Source organism: Passer domesticus, chromosome Z (assembly GCF_036417665.1).
Source record: "Passer domesticus isolate bPasDom1 chromosome Z, bPasDom1.hap1, whole genome shotgun sequence".
NCBI classification, from domain to species: Eukaryota; Metazoa; Chordata; class Aves; order Passeriformes; family Passeridae; genus Passer; species Passer domesticus.
In genome coordinates this window covers 12,977,991-12,995,652 of record NC_087512.1, presented here as the reverse complement: position 1 = coordinate 12,995,652, position 17,662 = coordinate 12,977,991, and the positions used below count along the sequence as shown (strand labels likewise).

At 38.6% G+C, this 17,662-nt stretch overlaps 1 protein-coding gene across 2 annotated transcripts in view; it reads left to right on the top strand.

Moving 5' to 3' along the window:
- Positions 1 to 1,602: 1,602 nt before the first annotated feature.
- RICTOR (RPTOR independent companion of MTOR complex 2) overlaps positions 1,603 to 17,662 on the top strand; it is a 75,712-nt gene continuing 59,652 nt past the window's right edge. For both annotated transcript variants that reach the window (XM_064405137.1, XM_064405136.1), the window contains exons 1-2: positions 1,603 to 1,712; positions 1,863 to 1,910. In XM_064405137.1, the coding sequence (XP_064261207.1) occupies positions 1,664 to 1,712; positions 1,863 to 1,910 (97 nt within the window). In that variant the 5' untranslated portion in view covers positions 1,603 to 1,663. The remainder of the gene's footprint in view (positions 1,713 to 1,862; positions 1,911 to 17,662) is intronic.

Below are 17,662 nucleotides of genomic sequence, written 5' to 3'. Positions count from 1 at the left end.
AATAAAAAGTAATATTTTGATTATTAAAGGGTGTCTGCAGGAAAGGATCCGCTAAAGAGTACTCTGGGATTTAAAAATAACTCCTTTCTTATTCTCCCTTGTTGAAATATAATGTTTGGGTTTTCTTGAAGTACCTAATTTCTTCCAGACTTTGTATCTCTTAGGGAAGAAGCAAGTGCTGAATGGCAGTAGCATTTACTATGAGTGTCCAAAGCACTTTATATAGCGATAACAAGTTCAAATCCAATCCAGACTGGACCAATATTTAGTGGTGAGTCAAAGTTACGTGAAAATAATTACACAACAGCAGAATGTGTATTAAATAGGATGCAGCATTACTACCACCAGCAGCAGTTAATTTGGCATTTGCAGGAGGTCAAGGGTTCCCTGAACTTGGAACCCTAAAGGACAGCCCTGAGGCACACTGATGAACCTGCTCAAGGAAGTTCAACCTGTTCCTGTGTCATGAGCAGATGAGATTTTGTTGCTTAGAGCTTCTAATTTTCAGAATCTTTGGTTCCCTCAAAACATTAGCTTCATATTTAACATATTTTAAAATCATGATGCAGAAGTTTCTGAAAATCATATTTTAAATTGAGTATACTTGATATAATTACATTATAACAAGATTCTTCTGTGTCTGGCATTAATTGATATGCCAAAAAGTTTTTCCACTCTGTCTTATCAAATAATTATTTTACTCTCCTAGATCAGCATTAATGTTTCAGAAGTGCACCAGTAAGTGTAAAAATTTTGAGATGAAACTTAACGTTCATGAATACTCAAAACCTGCAGATTTTTATAAGTAATGTTGGATCTGAATTGAAAGACCTCAAGAGAAGAGGGAAAATTCAGAATGGAAAATAATTGACTAGAAAACAGGAAAACAGTTACCTAAGCTTCTGAAGGTATTTTGATACAGCTGGCTACTTCCACACTTCAGCTTTATAATTGTTTGGTTTAGAGAATTTGGGATGTCAGAGTGCAGGATTTGCCTTGTCTGTGGCATCAGGGCTGGATGTGGGGCGCGATGAGCTAATTTAAACTTCTCCCTAAAGAGGTGACAGTATGGCAGTGAACGGTTTCTGGCAGTGGGACTTCTTTACCACATTGGGGTTTTTGGTTTGTTTTTCTTTGTATTTTTTAAATTGCATTTATTTTATTAACTAAGTTTCACAAATGTAAGAGCAGTAAGAAGTAGGTCAGCACTTGAGCCTAAAGAGACCCGCTGCGCACAAACCAAACAAGCGACGAAAAGCTGTTTCTTTTTTCCTGTTTTTAATTACTTCACGCTTTAAAAAAGCAGAAAACATCCGGCGTACAAAGCCCACGGTCACGCCGCACCCACGTGAATTACCACCTCATCACAAGGCCGAGAAAGCGGCCGGGCAAACCCCGAAAGGAACAAAGAATCAAGCAAAAATACAGCAAAAACAAAACCAAAAACAAACAAACAAACAAACAAAACAGAAGAAGGAAAAAAAAAAAAAGGAAAAAGGAGTTATTTCTGTTGCCAGGCCGCAGCCGCGCCCGCCCCACCCCCGCCGTGAGGGGGGAGGTGCCGGGGGGGGGGGGGGGGGCGCCCTCCGCGTCGGCGGCTCCGCGCGCCTCCCCTCGCGAGAGCGGGCGAGGTTTCCGGTGTTGTGGCTGCGGGGCCGCAAACATGGCGGCGACGCTCCGCGCCCGCTCGCTGAGGCACCTCCGCATCCGAGGTGAGGAGCGTCCCGCGGGCCGCCCCGCCGGCGCCCGCCCCGCCACGGTGCCCGCCGGCGCCCCCCGCTCCTCTCCTCCCTTTCCCTTCCCTGTCCCCGGCTTCTTCCTCCCCGCCCGTCTAACGCGCTTCTCTCCCCCCGTCCCCGCAGGTCGGAACGACAGCGGCGAGGAGAACGTGTCCCTCGATCTCAGCCGAGGTACGGGCGAGGCGGGGGGGCCGCCCGAGCCGCGCTGCGCCCGAGGCGGGCGGGGGGCGCGGCGGAGCGGAGCGGCCTGGCGGGGCCGTGGGGCGGGCGCGGGGGCCGGGGCCGCCGGCGGGGGCTGAGCGGAGCCGCCCGCGGCTGGGAGCCGCTCCGCGGGCACCGCGGGGCCGCGCCCGGGCAGCTCCGGGGCCGCGGCGCTCCCGCTCCCCGGCGTGCGTGCCGCGGCTGCTCGGCCGCCGCTGGGGCTGCCCTTGAAGCCCCTGTTGCTCGCAGACGGGGTTTTCACCGCGGCCGAGCCTCCGGCGGATCCTGCCGTGCGCCTGACTCCATCCCGTTTCCGTGTATATCCGTAGGCCGGCTGGCCACTCCGCGGGCCGTGAGCCTCTTGCTCCAAGACCAGCGGCCGCTCATATCCCCTTTACTTGTTAAATTGCTTCAGACATCCTCCAGTGCTCTCAGATGTGTCAGGGGGGAGTGGGGGTGGTTAAGAGGAAGGAAGCAACGCTGATATCTGCTACACGCTGAGAAGTTTTGTCTCAGACGAACAGGTACTGGTTCCCTACATACATGTATAGGGTACGAAATGTGATCTTGTCTAGCTGAGTACTGAGGTAAGGGTTAGACCCTCCCGAAGAGACTGGTAAAATTCAGAAAGCAAACTGGAATGTTCCTACTCTAGAAGTGGTGATATTTCATGGGACAGAGGATCCTGGTCTGGGGAGGGAGTGAAGTTTATGCTGGTGTGTAACTGTTCTGCTTCAGGAGATCCAGGATGACTGTTATGCTGAATAGATCCATTTTATTGGGAAGTAGGCAGGGAAATGACAGAATCAATGAGATAAAAGTGGCCTGTGAAATGGAAAGGAAGTAAAAATACCAGGAGCAGAAGTACTGTTTTCATCTTGGAATTGTTGATACTGCATTATACTTTCTCTAATTCGCTTTTCCCACAAAGTAAGCTGTGTTTAGAATTATTTTATTAAACAGTTTTATTGTGGGCTGCAAGTTATCTCTGTGTATACATATCATATTTACAAGTGTGTTTTAATAACTGGGAAAACAGCTAGGGTTCCCTCAGTTTAAAGAAACAGGCTCTTCTCATTCTGTCTCCCAATGGACATGATTACTTTAGAGAAGTGCTGTCTTTAAAAATTAAAACATGTGAAGCTTTCATCAGTAAAATGTGGAACGAAGGCCTTAACAGTTTAAGCACATGACAAAGTTGTTACTGTAAGCAAGGTTACCTGTTTATGAATTCTGCAGAATTAGGATTTTAATTAATGGGTCTAATAATTTCTTTTTAATGTTCTGTAGCATACTGAAGTATTTTGAGGTGAAAGAATAATACGCAAAATTTAAATGCTGGAGTGGTAATTTTGAGATGTGCTTGAAATCTTCTAATCAGAATTTGATAGGTGACTATCATTGTGATACCAATTCTTGCCATGAGATGTTTTCAGCTACCTGCTGATTCCAAGAGGCCTGTAGTAGTAGCAGTACAACTGTTACACTGTATCATGTTGTAAGATAGGCTCTTGAGTAAGATGCAAACTGCATTTTTAATATGTGTTTTTGTTTCTTTTTAATTAAAAAAGGTATTTTGCACTGTGCCAATTTATCTTCTATTACCAAAAGAATAAATCATTGGGGAAATCAAATAAGAAGCTTCTTTAAATTTAGATGTTAAAAACCAACGGTTTTGGGGTTTTTTTGGTTAGAAAGACTACAGCTGACTGATCTGTAACCATATAGCGCCGTATATCTATGTAGATATTAACTGCATTTTAAAGAGGAAACAAAAGCAAGAAGCTTAAAAGTCTCAGCAAGACATTAACTAAGCTAGATGATAACTTGATTTCCATGGTGAACACAACGAGTATTTGTTTTTCCAGCTGTTACAATAGTTATGTAAGCAATTATTTTAAATATTTTGTTACCCTAATTTGGTACTAATAGCACAATGTTTTGATTCACTGTGTTGTGCAGATCACATAGTTTTCCACAGGACTCACGTTTGCATTAGCTTAAAAGAATGTTCTAATGTTTTTTGTTTCCTGGTACAACTGAACTTTGTGTTGATTAATGTGAAATATCTGATTTGGGCAAAGTAGAGAATCACCATAAACAGAGCCTCGGCCATATGCTTCTAGTTACAGGGGCCTCTTTGTTACAAACACAAGAAATTCTATTGGCACTGCCTGATTTTGAATAGGTTCCTGTTAGTAATGGCATGACAGCCTACAGGTTAGACCTTTACTCGTCCACACCTGTGACTACACTTGCCATGCAAGAGGCCAGTGCTGTTATAAAGAATTTCAAAACAAATAATAGATGAGGGGAGAGCACTCCAGTTCATGCTGCTCTGACTTCTGCTTCTACCTAGCTTTTTGAGCAGTAAGGTGTGAGGACTGCCTTGCTGCTTGCAGAGTGATCTGCATTTCTCTGTATGTGTTTGGTTTGCTCTTTTTTCTGGTCCTGTAGTTTTCCCAGAAGACACCAAGCCTTTTACAAATTTTTACCGTGGCTGCTACACTGGGTTTACTTTTTGGAGCTACTTGGTGCTTTGCCTTTTTAAAAATGATGCATTATGTTTATGAAAGCCATTTTGCATGATGGTGGATGCTGCATTTTGTGTGTTTGTATAGGTATGTGTGAGCTTTCTGTTTACATTTATTAGCCTAGTTAAAGGTGATAATGTAAGTATATGGTTTGCTTTTTCTGAGTTTTTTAACTTTTTCAGGGTGTGGGGTTGGTTCTTTAAGGGGTTCTTTGTTCTTTTGTTTAGTTGGGATGATTTTTTTTGTTTTTGTTTGGGTTTTTTGTGTGTATTTGTTTGTTTGTTTTTTTGTATTTATTTTGTTTCTGAGCCACTAAACCCTGCCCATCTTGTAAGGGAATTCAGATAAAGCTTTTTTAAGAATACCACTTTGCTGAAGCATTGATCAGCTCTGGCAGAATTGTTCCCAGGATAAACATTTCTGCATATAATGTTGGTATAGTAAGAAATAATGGTGCAGATACAGGGTAGAGTCATTGCTTTTGTCTAGTTAAATAATACGTCATGTATTCTGTTGATTACAAAATTGCAATTAATAATTGGGATTTGGAACACTCATGTTTTGGCCTTGTGTTATATTACCTGCTCAGAATAGAACAGAAAAGGAAAAGGAGGACAGACTCACCACCAGTACAACTCCCACTGCAGTCATCTGGAAGGACTTAGCAGTGGGATGAGAGAGATTGGTTTAATTAGACTACTGAAATCAAGCTCATAACTTCTGAAGGCCAGAAATGACAATTGGAGGTATCAACCAGATTAGTGCATTTGGTAGGGGTTTTTCCACTGGCTTTGGCCATGGTTGTGTGTATAAGCGTAATACAAATATTGTGCACCTTTTCTTTGTTTCTGACTGTTTTACAGGCATTCGAAGTTGAATCACAGAAGCTCATACTCCTCCTGGAGCTCTGGGCACTGTTAAAGGCCTGTGTAATCCACACTTCATGTGCTCCTAAGTTTTGGCAGGGAGATTGAACTATGTGACCTTGAAAGATCCTTCCAACCCAAACCATTCTGTGATTCTTTGCTCACCTCTGTAACTGAATCACTTTATACTGCTGGGTGATGAACACCTCTTCTTTTGTTGGAATTTTGGCTGTTGTCCTTGGATCTTGAAGGCCTCAGTAGTTTGGAACTTGGCTAGTTGAGAGCAGTCTCATGGTTCATTATCTGTCGTCAGGCTCATCTTCCTTTGAGGGATCCCTATTTTCTTGGAATCCTGTAGCTCAGAGGTTGTGCTGGCTATTAGGACCTTTCCAGAGCTTGTTTGCTTACTGGTGCAGGGGTGCCAACTGCATACTGAAGTTGAGTGGAGTGCTGTTCGTGTGTGTAAGTGTTCATTTCCTTTGTTTTGAGGGTAGCAGTCTTCACTTGCTGATAGTGTACTCTTTAAACAACTGAAATGTACCTATCTCAAATATTAGTACTTTAATTTATTATTCAAAAACATGCATTGCAAGATTCTACTTTGGTTGGTTTATCAAATTTTCTTGTACAAATGATTCTATTTTAGATATTTTGTAGATGTTGAGTCTTTGACTAACATAGGACATACATGAACAAAGCAGCAGCTGAGAAAATGAGTTGGTTTTTTTTCTCCCTGAGACTGATATCACAAAATTGACTAGTGTTGTCTGAGAAAATACTCTTTCCTTTTTTGCCTTCATTTTTTCCAGTCACATAGGTAATAATAAAACATAAAGGAGTTCCATTTAACTTTATGAGGTCTAAGTGGTGTTACTTTTCTTACTGCACTTCCATAATTTCAAACCACATAGTATTTGAGTCCGTGTTCCCACACGGTATATCATAATGCATTGCATGCAGGGCAAACATCTCGGGATGCTATTTGCAGTTTACAGCCCACAGAAATGTCAGGCATTTTTAAGGGTTATTTGTGGGATAGTTAAAGAAGGCTAGATGAATTTTGTTTCCAAAATCAGCTTGAGATTTGGTGACCATACTGTTTCCAGCTTTCTTCATCAGTGTAGAAGAAGCAGGGAGAACAGAGCACACATCTGATACTGAAATCTCAAGTAGTGGGGGAAGCAGAAAAATAACCCTTTTGTGTTGCTTGCAGCGTGGCAGTAGGGAAACCACTGTAGAGATGGCAGCTGGTGTATACTTTCTAATGGCTCAGAGGCAGTTCTTCCATGCTAATGGCAAGTCTGTTACAGAAAGCCTTTAGGTGTTTCTTTCTGTTCTTGTGGAAAATGTACTTGGCTTGAAAATTTGGAGAAGTGGGGCTCCACCACACCATAGAAACAGTGTTTTTAAAACAGCCAGACAATCAAAATGTGTGGGTACCTTTCACACTCACGTTGCAGTATTGCCATCATTTTCATGGGTAGCTATAGCAAGATGATGTGCTTGAGCAAGTCACACAGAGCAATAGGTGTTTTTCGCTCCCTTTTTTGTGAATCTGTAACAGAAACTGTAACAGTCATAAGAAGATAATTAGTGACATTTTTTATGCAGTCTCCTGAGGCGAGAAATATGCAACAATGGGACAAAAACCGTTGGAGAGACCTCTTACTTTGTTGGCTGAGAAATGTTATGCTGTGTTATTTTTGTATGTTGGAGTTTTTTATTACATAGGAGGAGCAAAGAGAAAGTGATCAAGGATGGTGGCCTGCTAAGTTTTTTGGCAATATGTAAGCTTTCGATAGGTTTTAAAAGTAAGAGAGTTGAAGTGCTGAATACAGGCACTTCAGAATTAAGTCATACACTTAACTGTCCTGTCTGCACTTGTGCTTTAGTTGACTGTTGTTTTAGAATTGTATAGTGCATTGTCCCAGTTAGATTAATAACACTTTTGTACCTTTGGCTTTGCTTCCTAAGCACTACTTTTATAATCTTAAGACTTCACAGAACTACTAAGATGGTGTGTGCTTAAAATATTTCCACTTTCCATTTCTTCAAAACAAGAACCACATTTTTAATGAAAGAAAAATTTCAGCAAAAGACCACTTTAAAATCTTATGGCTTGCTTGTCTGTTGTTAAGATTACAGATTTCTTTAAGAATTGGGTACTACCATGTCTTTGAAGATCTACACTTATGTCTGTCTTTAAAGTTTTTAAGTACAGCACCTTTAAATTTGTTTTTGTGTGTGGGTTCTTTGTTCTTAATGTTGTGGTCAGAGAATAAAACGACTATTCTAAGATCTTGTACTTTCTATTACAAGAGATTTTTCTGTGATTTGGATCAGTATCACTATACTGATCCAAACACCTTTGTAGATGTTTAAGCAATGCTATGTTTTCACTACTTTCTTCAACATACTTCCTTCCTCCCTGAGTGCTGAAGTGTCAAAGTCTCCTGCTGCCTTCCTGATATATTTGAGTCTTTGTCATAAATGTTATTCATGGGTTTTTTGTTGCTTCCAGGCATCTCCCACTTAGAGATTAGAGCAATGCTTGATTTCAGCAATTTTTCTGTTAGAGCCTATCCCATGTAGATGCTGTCTAAAGGAACTCACCCTTCGTCATAAATGATAGTCAACAAGGAAGCTGTGTCAACCATCTCCTGTCCGTAAAATATGCATCACTTGCCCAAGCTGATGACCTTTATTTGTACTTTACCAGTTACCTAGCAATCTCAGAAGTTTTACCCTAGAAACATAGAAGAGACGCTTAACTTCAGTTACAGTTACTTTTCTTTAAAGTGGGAAGAAGTGAAATAGCCATATTAAAATTGCAGTTTTCCTACTCTTAATATCCATACAAAGTCTGACACTGCAGAAAGGAGCAATGCTCAAGAGCTTTACAGGACAGCTTAAGAAGAGATGCTGAAATGACAACTGACTTTGGGGAATGTACTGAAAAATCAGACAAGTTTTTCTTAATTTTTACACTAACAGAAACTCGTTCTGAGATTTCTTTTTCAAAACAGTAAATGGCAGAAGTCTACTTTTAATACTAACTACATCTGGCAACTAAGACAAGAATATGTGTCTTGAGGCTTAGATGACTACACAAAATATCAGGTAAAGTAAGAAGTTTGCTTTTCTTTGGAAGTGATTTACCTGCATGTAGGCAGATACTTGCACAATAGTGCAGGCGAATTCGCACACTGAGCAGTGTTCCTGTGAATAGGTCTGATGCAGAAGAGTCGGTATAGAGACACAACAGTGCTACGGAAGTGCTGGCTGGTATTTGTCAACATTTTAACTGGAGCACTTGTAACTGTGACAATAAAATGTATCTGTTCTAGTTTAAGAGTTTGTAATGTTGGTATATTTGTATATGTTGCAGAGTTTTTTTTTTCATTTGCCTATCATCTGGTGTGGTGATGGAGATTTTGGAAGCAAAACTTCTGAACGTGATTAGTAAAAAGTGTATTCATCAAATCTTTGCATCCTGATGTAAAGGAGGAACACTGGTAAAGATGCATAAGTGAGAAAATGTAGTAAAAAAATCCTCAAACCAAACACAAAACCCAATCCCAAAAAGCAAACAAAAAATACTTACAGTAATATTTTTTATTTATGTTACTGAATTTTACTAGCACATACTTGAAACCCTTCTAGATGTCACTAGTGGCTTGCATAAGTTTGCGTAAATAAATATGAGAAAATCTCTTCACCTGAATTCTACCTGAACAGCAATAGCCTTTGAATCAATGTTGTTCATTAAAAAATTAATCTGAGTGATAGCCTTTATGAACATTTTCTTAAAAGGGGAGATTTTTCCCCCCAGATTTACTGGTTTTGTTCTTCCCTAGACTTTTCTAAGCTCATTCTAGTTCATCTGCTGTCTACTGCTATGGGTTTGGGTAGATCTGAAAATTCATTCAGCTGGCTGCTCCTGCAACATTTCAGAAACACAGTTTTTAGTTTATTATTTATTTTCTTGTTTAGTAGAATTGTGTTTAATTGTTTGAAATGCAAAATGAAAGTTTTTAATCCTGTTTCAGTTGGAAAATGGTAAGAAAACATAATTTCATGCTGTTTGTAAATTATACTTTCAGTAACCATTTAAGTCCAAGGGAGGAAAAAGGGTGGCAAAATGGTAAAGATTTCTTACTTGCCATCTTTGAAATGGCTCCCGTGAGTTAGCAGTTGTTTGGCCGAAATTAAGTACATCTCTGTGCCCTTTTTGCATAAGTATTCATTGTGAAATGAACTACTTCTGTTGCTTTGAGACTACAGAATGATTGGTAGGAGATATTTATGCTAAGAGTTAAGGTGTTTAAAGCAAAACAATATGGTCTTGACTTATGGAAAAATACACAGTAACTGTAAGAGTAACAAGGAGTAATTTAATGAATCTCTTAATGTTAAGGTGCATGATGAACAACATAGGGATTTTGTTTGGGTTTTTTTAGCTGCATAGAAGATTGGTTTCCTGCTTGAAGTGTACATAGACTATAAATAAATACATATATTTAAAAATAATTACTTGGAGGACTGTCAAGAACAGCTGTTGCCTAGAAATTATTTATTTAAAAACAAATTATTAAATCTGTAAGTAATCTTATTCCTTTGTTACCTCCTTAGCATCAGTGAAGTCAGAATTCAGTTTGAGCAACCTCATATCTAGAGAATTTAGAATGTGTTCATCTCCTTCTTTATGCAAACCATATGTGTGTGTCATGGGTAGACTTCTGGGTTTTTTTCATGAAGTACAAAAAAATGAAATAGTAAAAAATCTTGCTGTTTCTATAAATGTGGCATTTGCAGCTCAGTTTTTAGCTTAGCTACTTCAGCTGGATAGGTTTTACTAAGTTGACATTGACCAATAGATTAGGTGTCTTCTATCTTCAGAGAATTGTATTTAGGTCTTGTGAAATCTATAAATATGACTGACACTTCCTGTCCCTTTTCAGGAGAAAGAGTAGAAGTCTTGAATGGTCACAGCAGTGTGACTATATTACTCGTGTGATGCAAGGACGTGTCCTATTCCTTAATGTGAAGGAATGAAGCCTTCAAATATCATCAGTCAGCACTGTTTTGAAATCTTCTGGTTATATAGCATTTTAGGATGGGGAAATTAGCGCATGACATTTGCTGCAGTTTAAATGTTTTCCTGCTTCTCTTGGTGCTGTTTATGAATTACTTGTAGTTTCTAGTTATGCCACTGTATTAAGGTTTGAATTTGACTATGTTACTGCTTTGGTGTTTCCATGTCATGCAAGTCACCCTTCATGCCTAGATTGGCAAACTAGGTGATCCTACATCTGCTAATGTTGATAGACTTCTTACATGATGCCCTGTGTAACAGGATATTTCTGGGGACAGTGGCTACTTCTGACAACTTTGAGGTTATTGATAAGAGCCCTGTAACATTTATGCTTTCAGGTTCTTGATTATATTGAAATGATGCAGAGAAGAATCAGAACACTGATTGAGAAAATAGTTTCAGAATAAGATCATATTTCAGTTTGATAATATTTAGAGAAATATGTGATCAGAATTCTCTTGGGTGGTTTTAAAGCAGATTTGCCTGGTCCACTCTCCAAATACTGTTTGCAAGATGTCAGAAAGGCACAGATTTTGTTAAAACAGCTTAAAATTACGACCATCCTGATGTTTCTGCTTCTAGGAGTGGTGGCAGAAAAGAAGAAAATGAATTGGAGGAACTGAAAATAATTTTCTAAACCATTACAATAAACTTATATTCACCATTCAAATTCATTGGTGATATTCTGGGAAGTATCAATTTGATTTGTGTACCGACATAAGAAATTTTGTAAATCTGGGAAAGGCTTTTACTGGCTCTTGACCATAAGAACAGTTGTACTGGGTCACTCCAACCTTGGCAGTAGTTTACAATTGTTGCAGAGAAGAGAGCAGAACAACAGGGCAAACAAATGCGTAGTCACACAGTTATGGAATGTTCCCCAGCCTCCAGGATTTTGACCCTCTTGTGTTTTTTGTCTCCTTTATTTTTTCTTTTTCTTTTAAACATCTGAGTTTTTGAAAGTTTAAGGAAGTTCTTCCTGAATTTAACTGTATTCCAGAATAATTTATATTTGATTGTTATTAAGCGATCATGATAAAAATTTCAAAAGAAAAGATTGGTTTTAGTCATGATAATATGCAATATTTATAGTTGTGTATCTTGTAGTGCAGAGCGATGACATTCTGTTGGGATTTTTTTGAGGGGTAAGAGGTGGGGGAATTGGGAATAAGTTTGTAATTCACAAAGATATGTATCAAGACTTATTGCTGTGATTCTTGTCATGAACATCATGTCTTCCTGGAAGCTGAGGATATAACTGTAAATTTAAATGGAGGACTAAATAGATATTTTCTCTCTATGAATAGACAAGGTTTTTTTAACAGTTGCTTTTTTAATATGCCTTGGTACCTTACATAGTCTTAACTAATACTATTTAATACTATTCTCATAATTGGTCTTGAGGAAGTTTATGCAGGATTCTAGATTTTGTGTAAAGAACGGTTTGTTTATCAGAAACTGTATGTAATTAATTGTCAAGTCAACCTTGTAGTAGTTATCCTTTGGAATGGTCCTTCAGTTTTCTCTTTCTATCCTGGGAAAGCTTTTAACGTTTCATTTATGAAACCCATTTTTTAGAAGTTTTAGCAGTAAAGCAATGCCCTTTACAAAGCTGCCATACAAGATCACACATTGGGAATAATTAACATAATTCCTAGGTGAGGATGTAAGAATGGCTTTTTTACAGGTGTAATCTCAGTGTCTTGGTTAGAATTAATATTATAAGACCATATTTTGGAAAGTGGTTCATTTTGCAGCTGCTCTTCAAGCTGACTGGAACACCAAACTGCTTATTTCCTGACACCTATTTACAGTATCTATGCACATCTGCAGAAGAAAAATCTGTACAATTGCAGTAGGCATTTAAATTTTACTTAATGTTTTCACAAGCACATATGTGCCAAAGTAATCCTGCTTTCCTGTTTATCTGAAGTTCTCTAGATTCCTATATCCTACCTTGAATACGCTGTCTTTTCCACTGATGTCTAGTTCGTAGGTATTTTTGTATATGAGCTTTTTACCAGAGTGATGTATGCAGAGGAATAGTTTTGAGACTTTCTTTGCTGACTGCCATGAAAGAGAGGATGTGTACTTTTTTCCATATTAGTGAGCCAGTTTCATATATTCATAGCTTTCTTAAGCAACCTTTCTTAAGCAAGAGGGAAAATAGTCTCAGTTCTTAGTTTTTGTTTGCTTTCTGTTTTCACGTACATGAGTTACTGGAACTTACCTATATTCAAAATAAAGTGGTCTTTGTATGGTTCCCCATGAAAGCTATGGGAATCAAACTAAATAAAGGTGCATTCTGCTGAAATTGCACTTAGTACTTTTTAAGGGGTTACTCTCAATGATAAGACTTGATATGCGTATGAATTTTTTTAATCAAAAATTTTCAAGTCTTAGTTGGCAAAACTTACAGTATGAAGTATTTATGGCTCGAAGTGTGATAGCAGAGTTTTAACTATGATCACAGAGGATATCTGTCTGGCTTACTATTCACTACAATTTTCACCATAACTATGTTAATGTGATACTAGAAACAGACAGGATATTTTGGATTTACACTATAAATTGAGATATACCTTCAGTCTAAACATATATTACTGTGTTTTTTTAAAACCACACATTGAGTGCAAAGTATTCGTGCACTCATTTTTTAGAATCTGGCAAAGTAGAGTTGATGTGTTAATACAAATAATACAATAAATCAATACAAGAGTGATTGTTTCGCAGAGTTTGGTTTTTTTATGTAGCTTTCTCATCTTTCATATTCTCAGGTTTTCTGTGCAGTTTCCACCTTTTGAATTAAATTTAAATTAAAAATACTTTAATATCAAGAAGATTACATAAGTAATTTATACATAAGTAATAAGTAATCCTGATTTTTTTTTTGCAACAAGTTGGTAATGGTAGAATATGACTTATTGTTGAAGCTCATTTTGTTATTAAAGGTCTTGATTAAAATGTGTTTTAGAAGGCTGATTACTAATCATATACTGTTACATAGGCACCTCCAAGTAACTGATTTCTTATGTTTCACTGCTTTTAATAACTGATAACTCATTTCAGGGGAAGTGGAGAACAGTGCATTAATGTTTCTAGTTGGTGTATTTCACTCCACTTCCTTCATTTTGGCAGCATGTACTTTAACAAGCTAAGAACAGCTTAACAATATGCAATTGCATGGCATTTACACTTCAAAAATATCTAGTAATTGTAGAGGTGTATAGGAGGTTCACCAGAATAAGCCATTATCCAATCGTTACTATGATTTTCTGTAAGAGGAAGATAACCTCTTGTGTATGTCAATGGTGAGATGATTGACTGTAGTGAAATACAACTTCCTTCTTTAAAGGAAGTATTTAGAAGTATTTAATCTTTTATTTCACTTTTTGGCCTTGTGATTCTAGTAGGTGTGACATCAGTCTCTCACTTTAGAGTTACTGAATATATACATTGGCTACTGTCTACAGTACTGTGTACTGTTTTAGCACCTACCAAGTGGTGCATGTAATACACACTCCTCAGTTTAACTCATGCCTGACTTCAGAGTTACTGAATTATTTGTGTGCTAAAGCCTGTCATTCTTTTTTTTTTTCCTTTTTCATTCACATGTGCATAGCAGAACAGTGAATTGGCATGCTTCTAGCATACTGAATTTGGTCAAACAATGCTGCTAAATCTGTTAGGCAAAAGGAGTTGTCACTTATGCTAATATAGCTATTACTGATCCTGTTTCATCCCTGCATTAGATGGAGCCTGGCTGTTTTGTGTAGCTGGACTTCTGTCATGTTCTTTCTCTCTGGAGAATGGGATCTGTCAGAATGCATCATGGTTCTCACTGGGGAAAAACAATGTCATGGTCCTGAAGGGGTGAAAAAATGAGTCAAGCCATAAAAGGTCATGAGAGTTTAAAAACAAACAACACAACATTGAAGATTTTTGATATACGGCATCTGTGAATTACTTTTAGGCATAGAGAATCATGGAGGTTTTGAGGCTGGAGTTTTAAAAAAACACCAGCTTTGCTCTGTGCTAAAGGTTATAATTTTAAGTACACGGTGTTAGTGCAAAGAATTGTGAGTGAGAAATTCTGTTCAGTATAACAGAAGTAAACAGAACAACCACTGCTACTTCAAAGTTTTTGCTTTTTTGTCCAACAAAAAGCAGACTGAGGAAAAATGAGAATATTGATGAGCAAGCTAAGCTGTTGCTGCAGGACACAAGTGGGCTGATTTGCAATTTTTTTATGTATCAACAAGTTTTTGGATGACATTTGAGCAAAGTGGCTTTGTGTACAGTAATTGCGACAACTTGCGAGTTGTAAAGTCCAGGTAAAAAAAAACCCAAAAATGGTGATTTCTTTCTACTGGGTTTTGTGTGGAACAGGTATGTCTTGCTTCCACCCCTCTACCTGGAAATGGCTCAGTGGCACAGCCAGTTCTGAGTGGGTTTTGTAAGAATTTAGTATTCAGTTTGAGTCAGTAACTCAGTAGAGAACTAACATAGTCAGAAGAACAAGAAAAGGATTCTACTGAGATACTTGGCAGGATAATTTTATTGTGAATTTGAAGATGGGTGCTGAAGCAGTGTAAAGGAGAAAGGTGCATTATATAGTGGGACAGGAGAGGGAAGGTAAGTAAAGGAAGAGGTTGCGCTTCTTTTGGCCGAAGAAAGCTGGAAGATCAGTTTAGTCATTTTGCACAGCTCCACCCTCAGAAGCACCATGGGAAAGAATGTGAAGTTATTTGGTTGTTGCTGTGTGCCAGCTGGAGATTGTCGAATTGTTTTGGTTGATCGTTGAGTTCAGCCATAAACCTGACATTGCCAAGTTCATCACTGAACTGTGTTCCTAAGTGCAACATCTGTGCATCTTTTATTACCTCCAAGGGTGGTGACTCAACTACTTCCCCAGGCAACTTGTTTCCAGTGCTTGACAGTGCTTTGGGTGAAAAAATTTCTCCCAATAAAAGTCAGTGTATCAGTAATAAATGCAGTGAGTCAGGAAAGAAAAGACTTTTGAGGGGATCTTAAAATAAGTGGCTTGTCTGCTCTTTTTTTTTCATTTTAGGTGCAAAACATGCATAGCTAGAGAGTAAGAGCTAAGAAATCTCTACAGCAGTGATATGGAGTCCTTACAACAACACATACAACACCGATGAGGGCAGTGGGCTAGAGCATGGTGCTAATAGCACCAGGGTTTTGAGTTCAGTCCTTGTATGAGCCATCTACCTAAGAGTTAGAGTCAGTGATTCCTGTGGGTCCCTTCCCGTTTAGAATATTCTGTGAATCTGTGAAACAGCAACAACAGCCCCTTCCTCTCCCTCTACAACCCTCCCACCAAAACAAAACAAAACCAAAAAAGAAACAAACCCAAAAAAACACCAAAAACAAAAAACCCACCCCCAACAAACTGAAACAAGCAGAAAACCAAACAACAAAAAAAAAGTCTTTGTCAAGGCCAAGATGAACTGTTAACCTTGACAGTTGAAATGAAATCTTAAGGCTGTGATATTTTATCGGAAAATCAGTCTGTGATTTTGCGCTGTGCTTTTTGTTATTTCTGCATTACTCGGCATTTTATAGTGCCTTTGTGAGATTTTGTGACAGGTAGATAGTGCTGGATCTGATCTGTGATTACAGGAAAGCTACCTAGCTTAGTTTTTAGAATCCAGGATGTATTCAGTCTCTTTCCAAGTCCATTTCAATGTGAGGGGCAGACTAGTGAAGGACTGAATTGCCACTTAGGAAGTCACATTGATTTGTTCAAATTCTTTTACATCTGTGACATGAAGTTTTCTTAGGCCTGTCTACATTCCTTACTGGCTGTACTTTTACTAAAATGAGTAATACTTTAGTTAGTAACATAAATTTTCTACTTCTTTGTAATGTATGATGCATTTTCAGGAGAAGGAAAAAGAAGATAACCAATCTTTCCATGAAGTTAGAATGTCACAGTTATTTTGTTAACTTTTTTATAGGATACTTTTTGTGAGAAGGTTCTTCTGAAGTTTAAAACAAGACTTCACCTGACAGTATTTGACCAAAAAAGCTTCTGTTATTTTAGTTCCTTCTGAGGTAATAAACTGTGCGAGGGTCTTTATTTCTCTACTGTCGTGTTTTTCTGTAGCAGTATTGGTTTTGATAGGATTGAAGAGTGACACAGCTAACTTGGTCTATTTATGTTATCAGTTCAGTAGTGGTAATGTCTGTCATGTTCTCAGTTTTCTCACAGTTTTGTAGCTTTTGCTCTGGAGTTCCTAGTTTGCTTCAAATTACTTACCTGATGATAAAGCTTCTGGGAAATACCTGTGTGCCCTGATAAGCTCCACAAACCTCTCTTTCCTCAGACTTTTAAGTCTCTAAAAATGAGTTTTTCCTCAACTGAAAGAGGACACAATGGGGAAAAAGTTGGTGTTTTTAATGCAAAAATAGAGTAAAATTGTTTTAGTAGACATTTTGTTGAGGTGTCCTTATTATACAGATCTGTCATTACTACAGAATTGTTATTATGGGAGATTGTAGTATTGTTGTGTCCTTATTTCTTCTCATCCAAACTGACTGCCTTTTTCCACAGGACAACTTGGGCACTTCTGAGTTAGTGCCAGCTTTATCAGATAGCCGAATGAGAATGTCCATTGCTATTGCACAAGAGGTTTTCTGGGCTGGTCTTGTGGTCTTTCCCGTCCACACAGAGTGCTTAGTTTTTGTAGGGGTTTATTGTGCATATGTAGCCATCTGCACTTTCAAAATCAAAACATACTTTCTGCCATTTTAGAAAGTTATGTTGCTTTAAAACTGCTCACCTGGGATCTTTCTTGTGGCATAACAGGGAATTCTACAGGTCCAAAAGTGTTATGAGCCAGGGAAATTCATACATGTTACCCAAGGCAAGCCAAAGCATAGATATGAGCCAGTGTGTATTGTCAAAGAAACCAGGTTATGAGGAAGCTATGTTCCTCTCCTGTTATGTTCTCTTGAAAGTAAGTTATGATATAAACTATTTGTAGTGCCATTAACTAATCCAAACTACTTGTTTTCAGTGAGCCCCATCCCTGAAAGTGTTCAAGGCCAGGTTAGGTGGGGCTCTGAGCAACCTGGTCTAGTGAAAAGATTCCCTGCCCACGGTGAGGGGGCCGGAACTAGGTGATCTTAAGATCCTTTCCAATCCAAGCCATTCCATGATTTTGTGTTGTGCTGTTGCAAACCTCTTAAACTGAGTGAAGC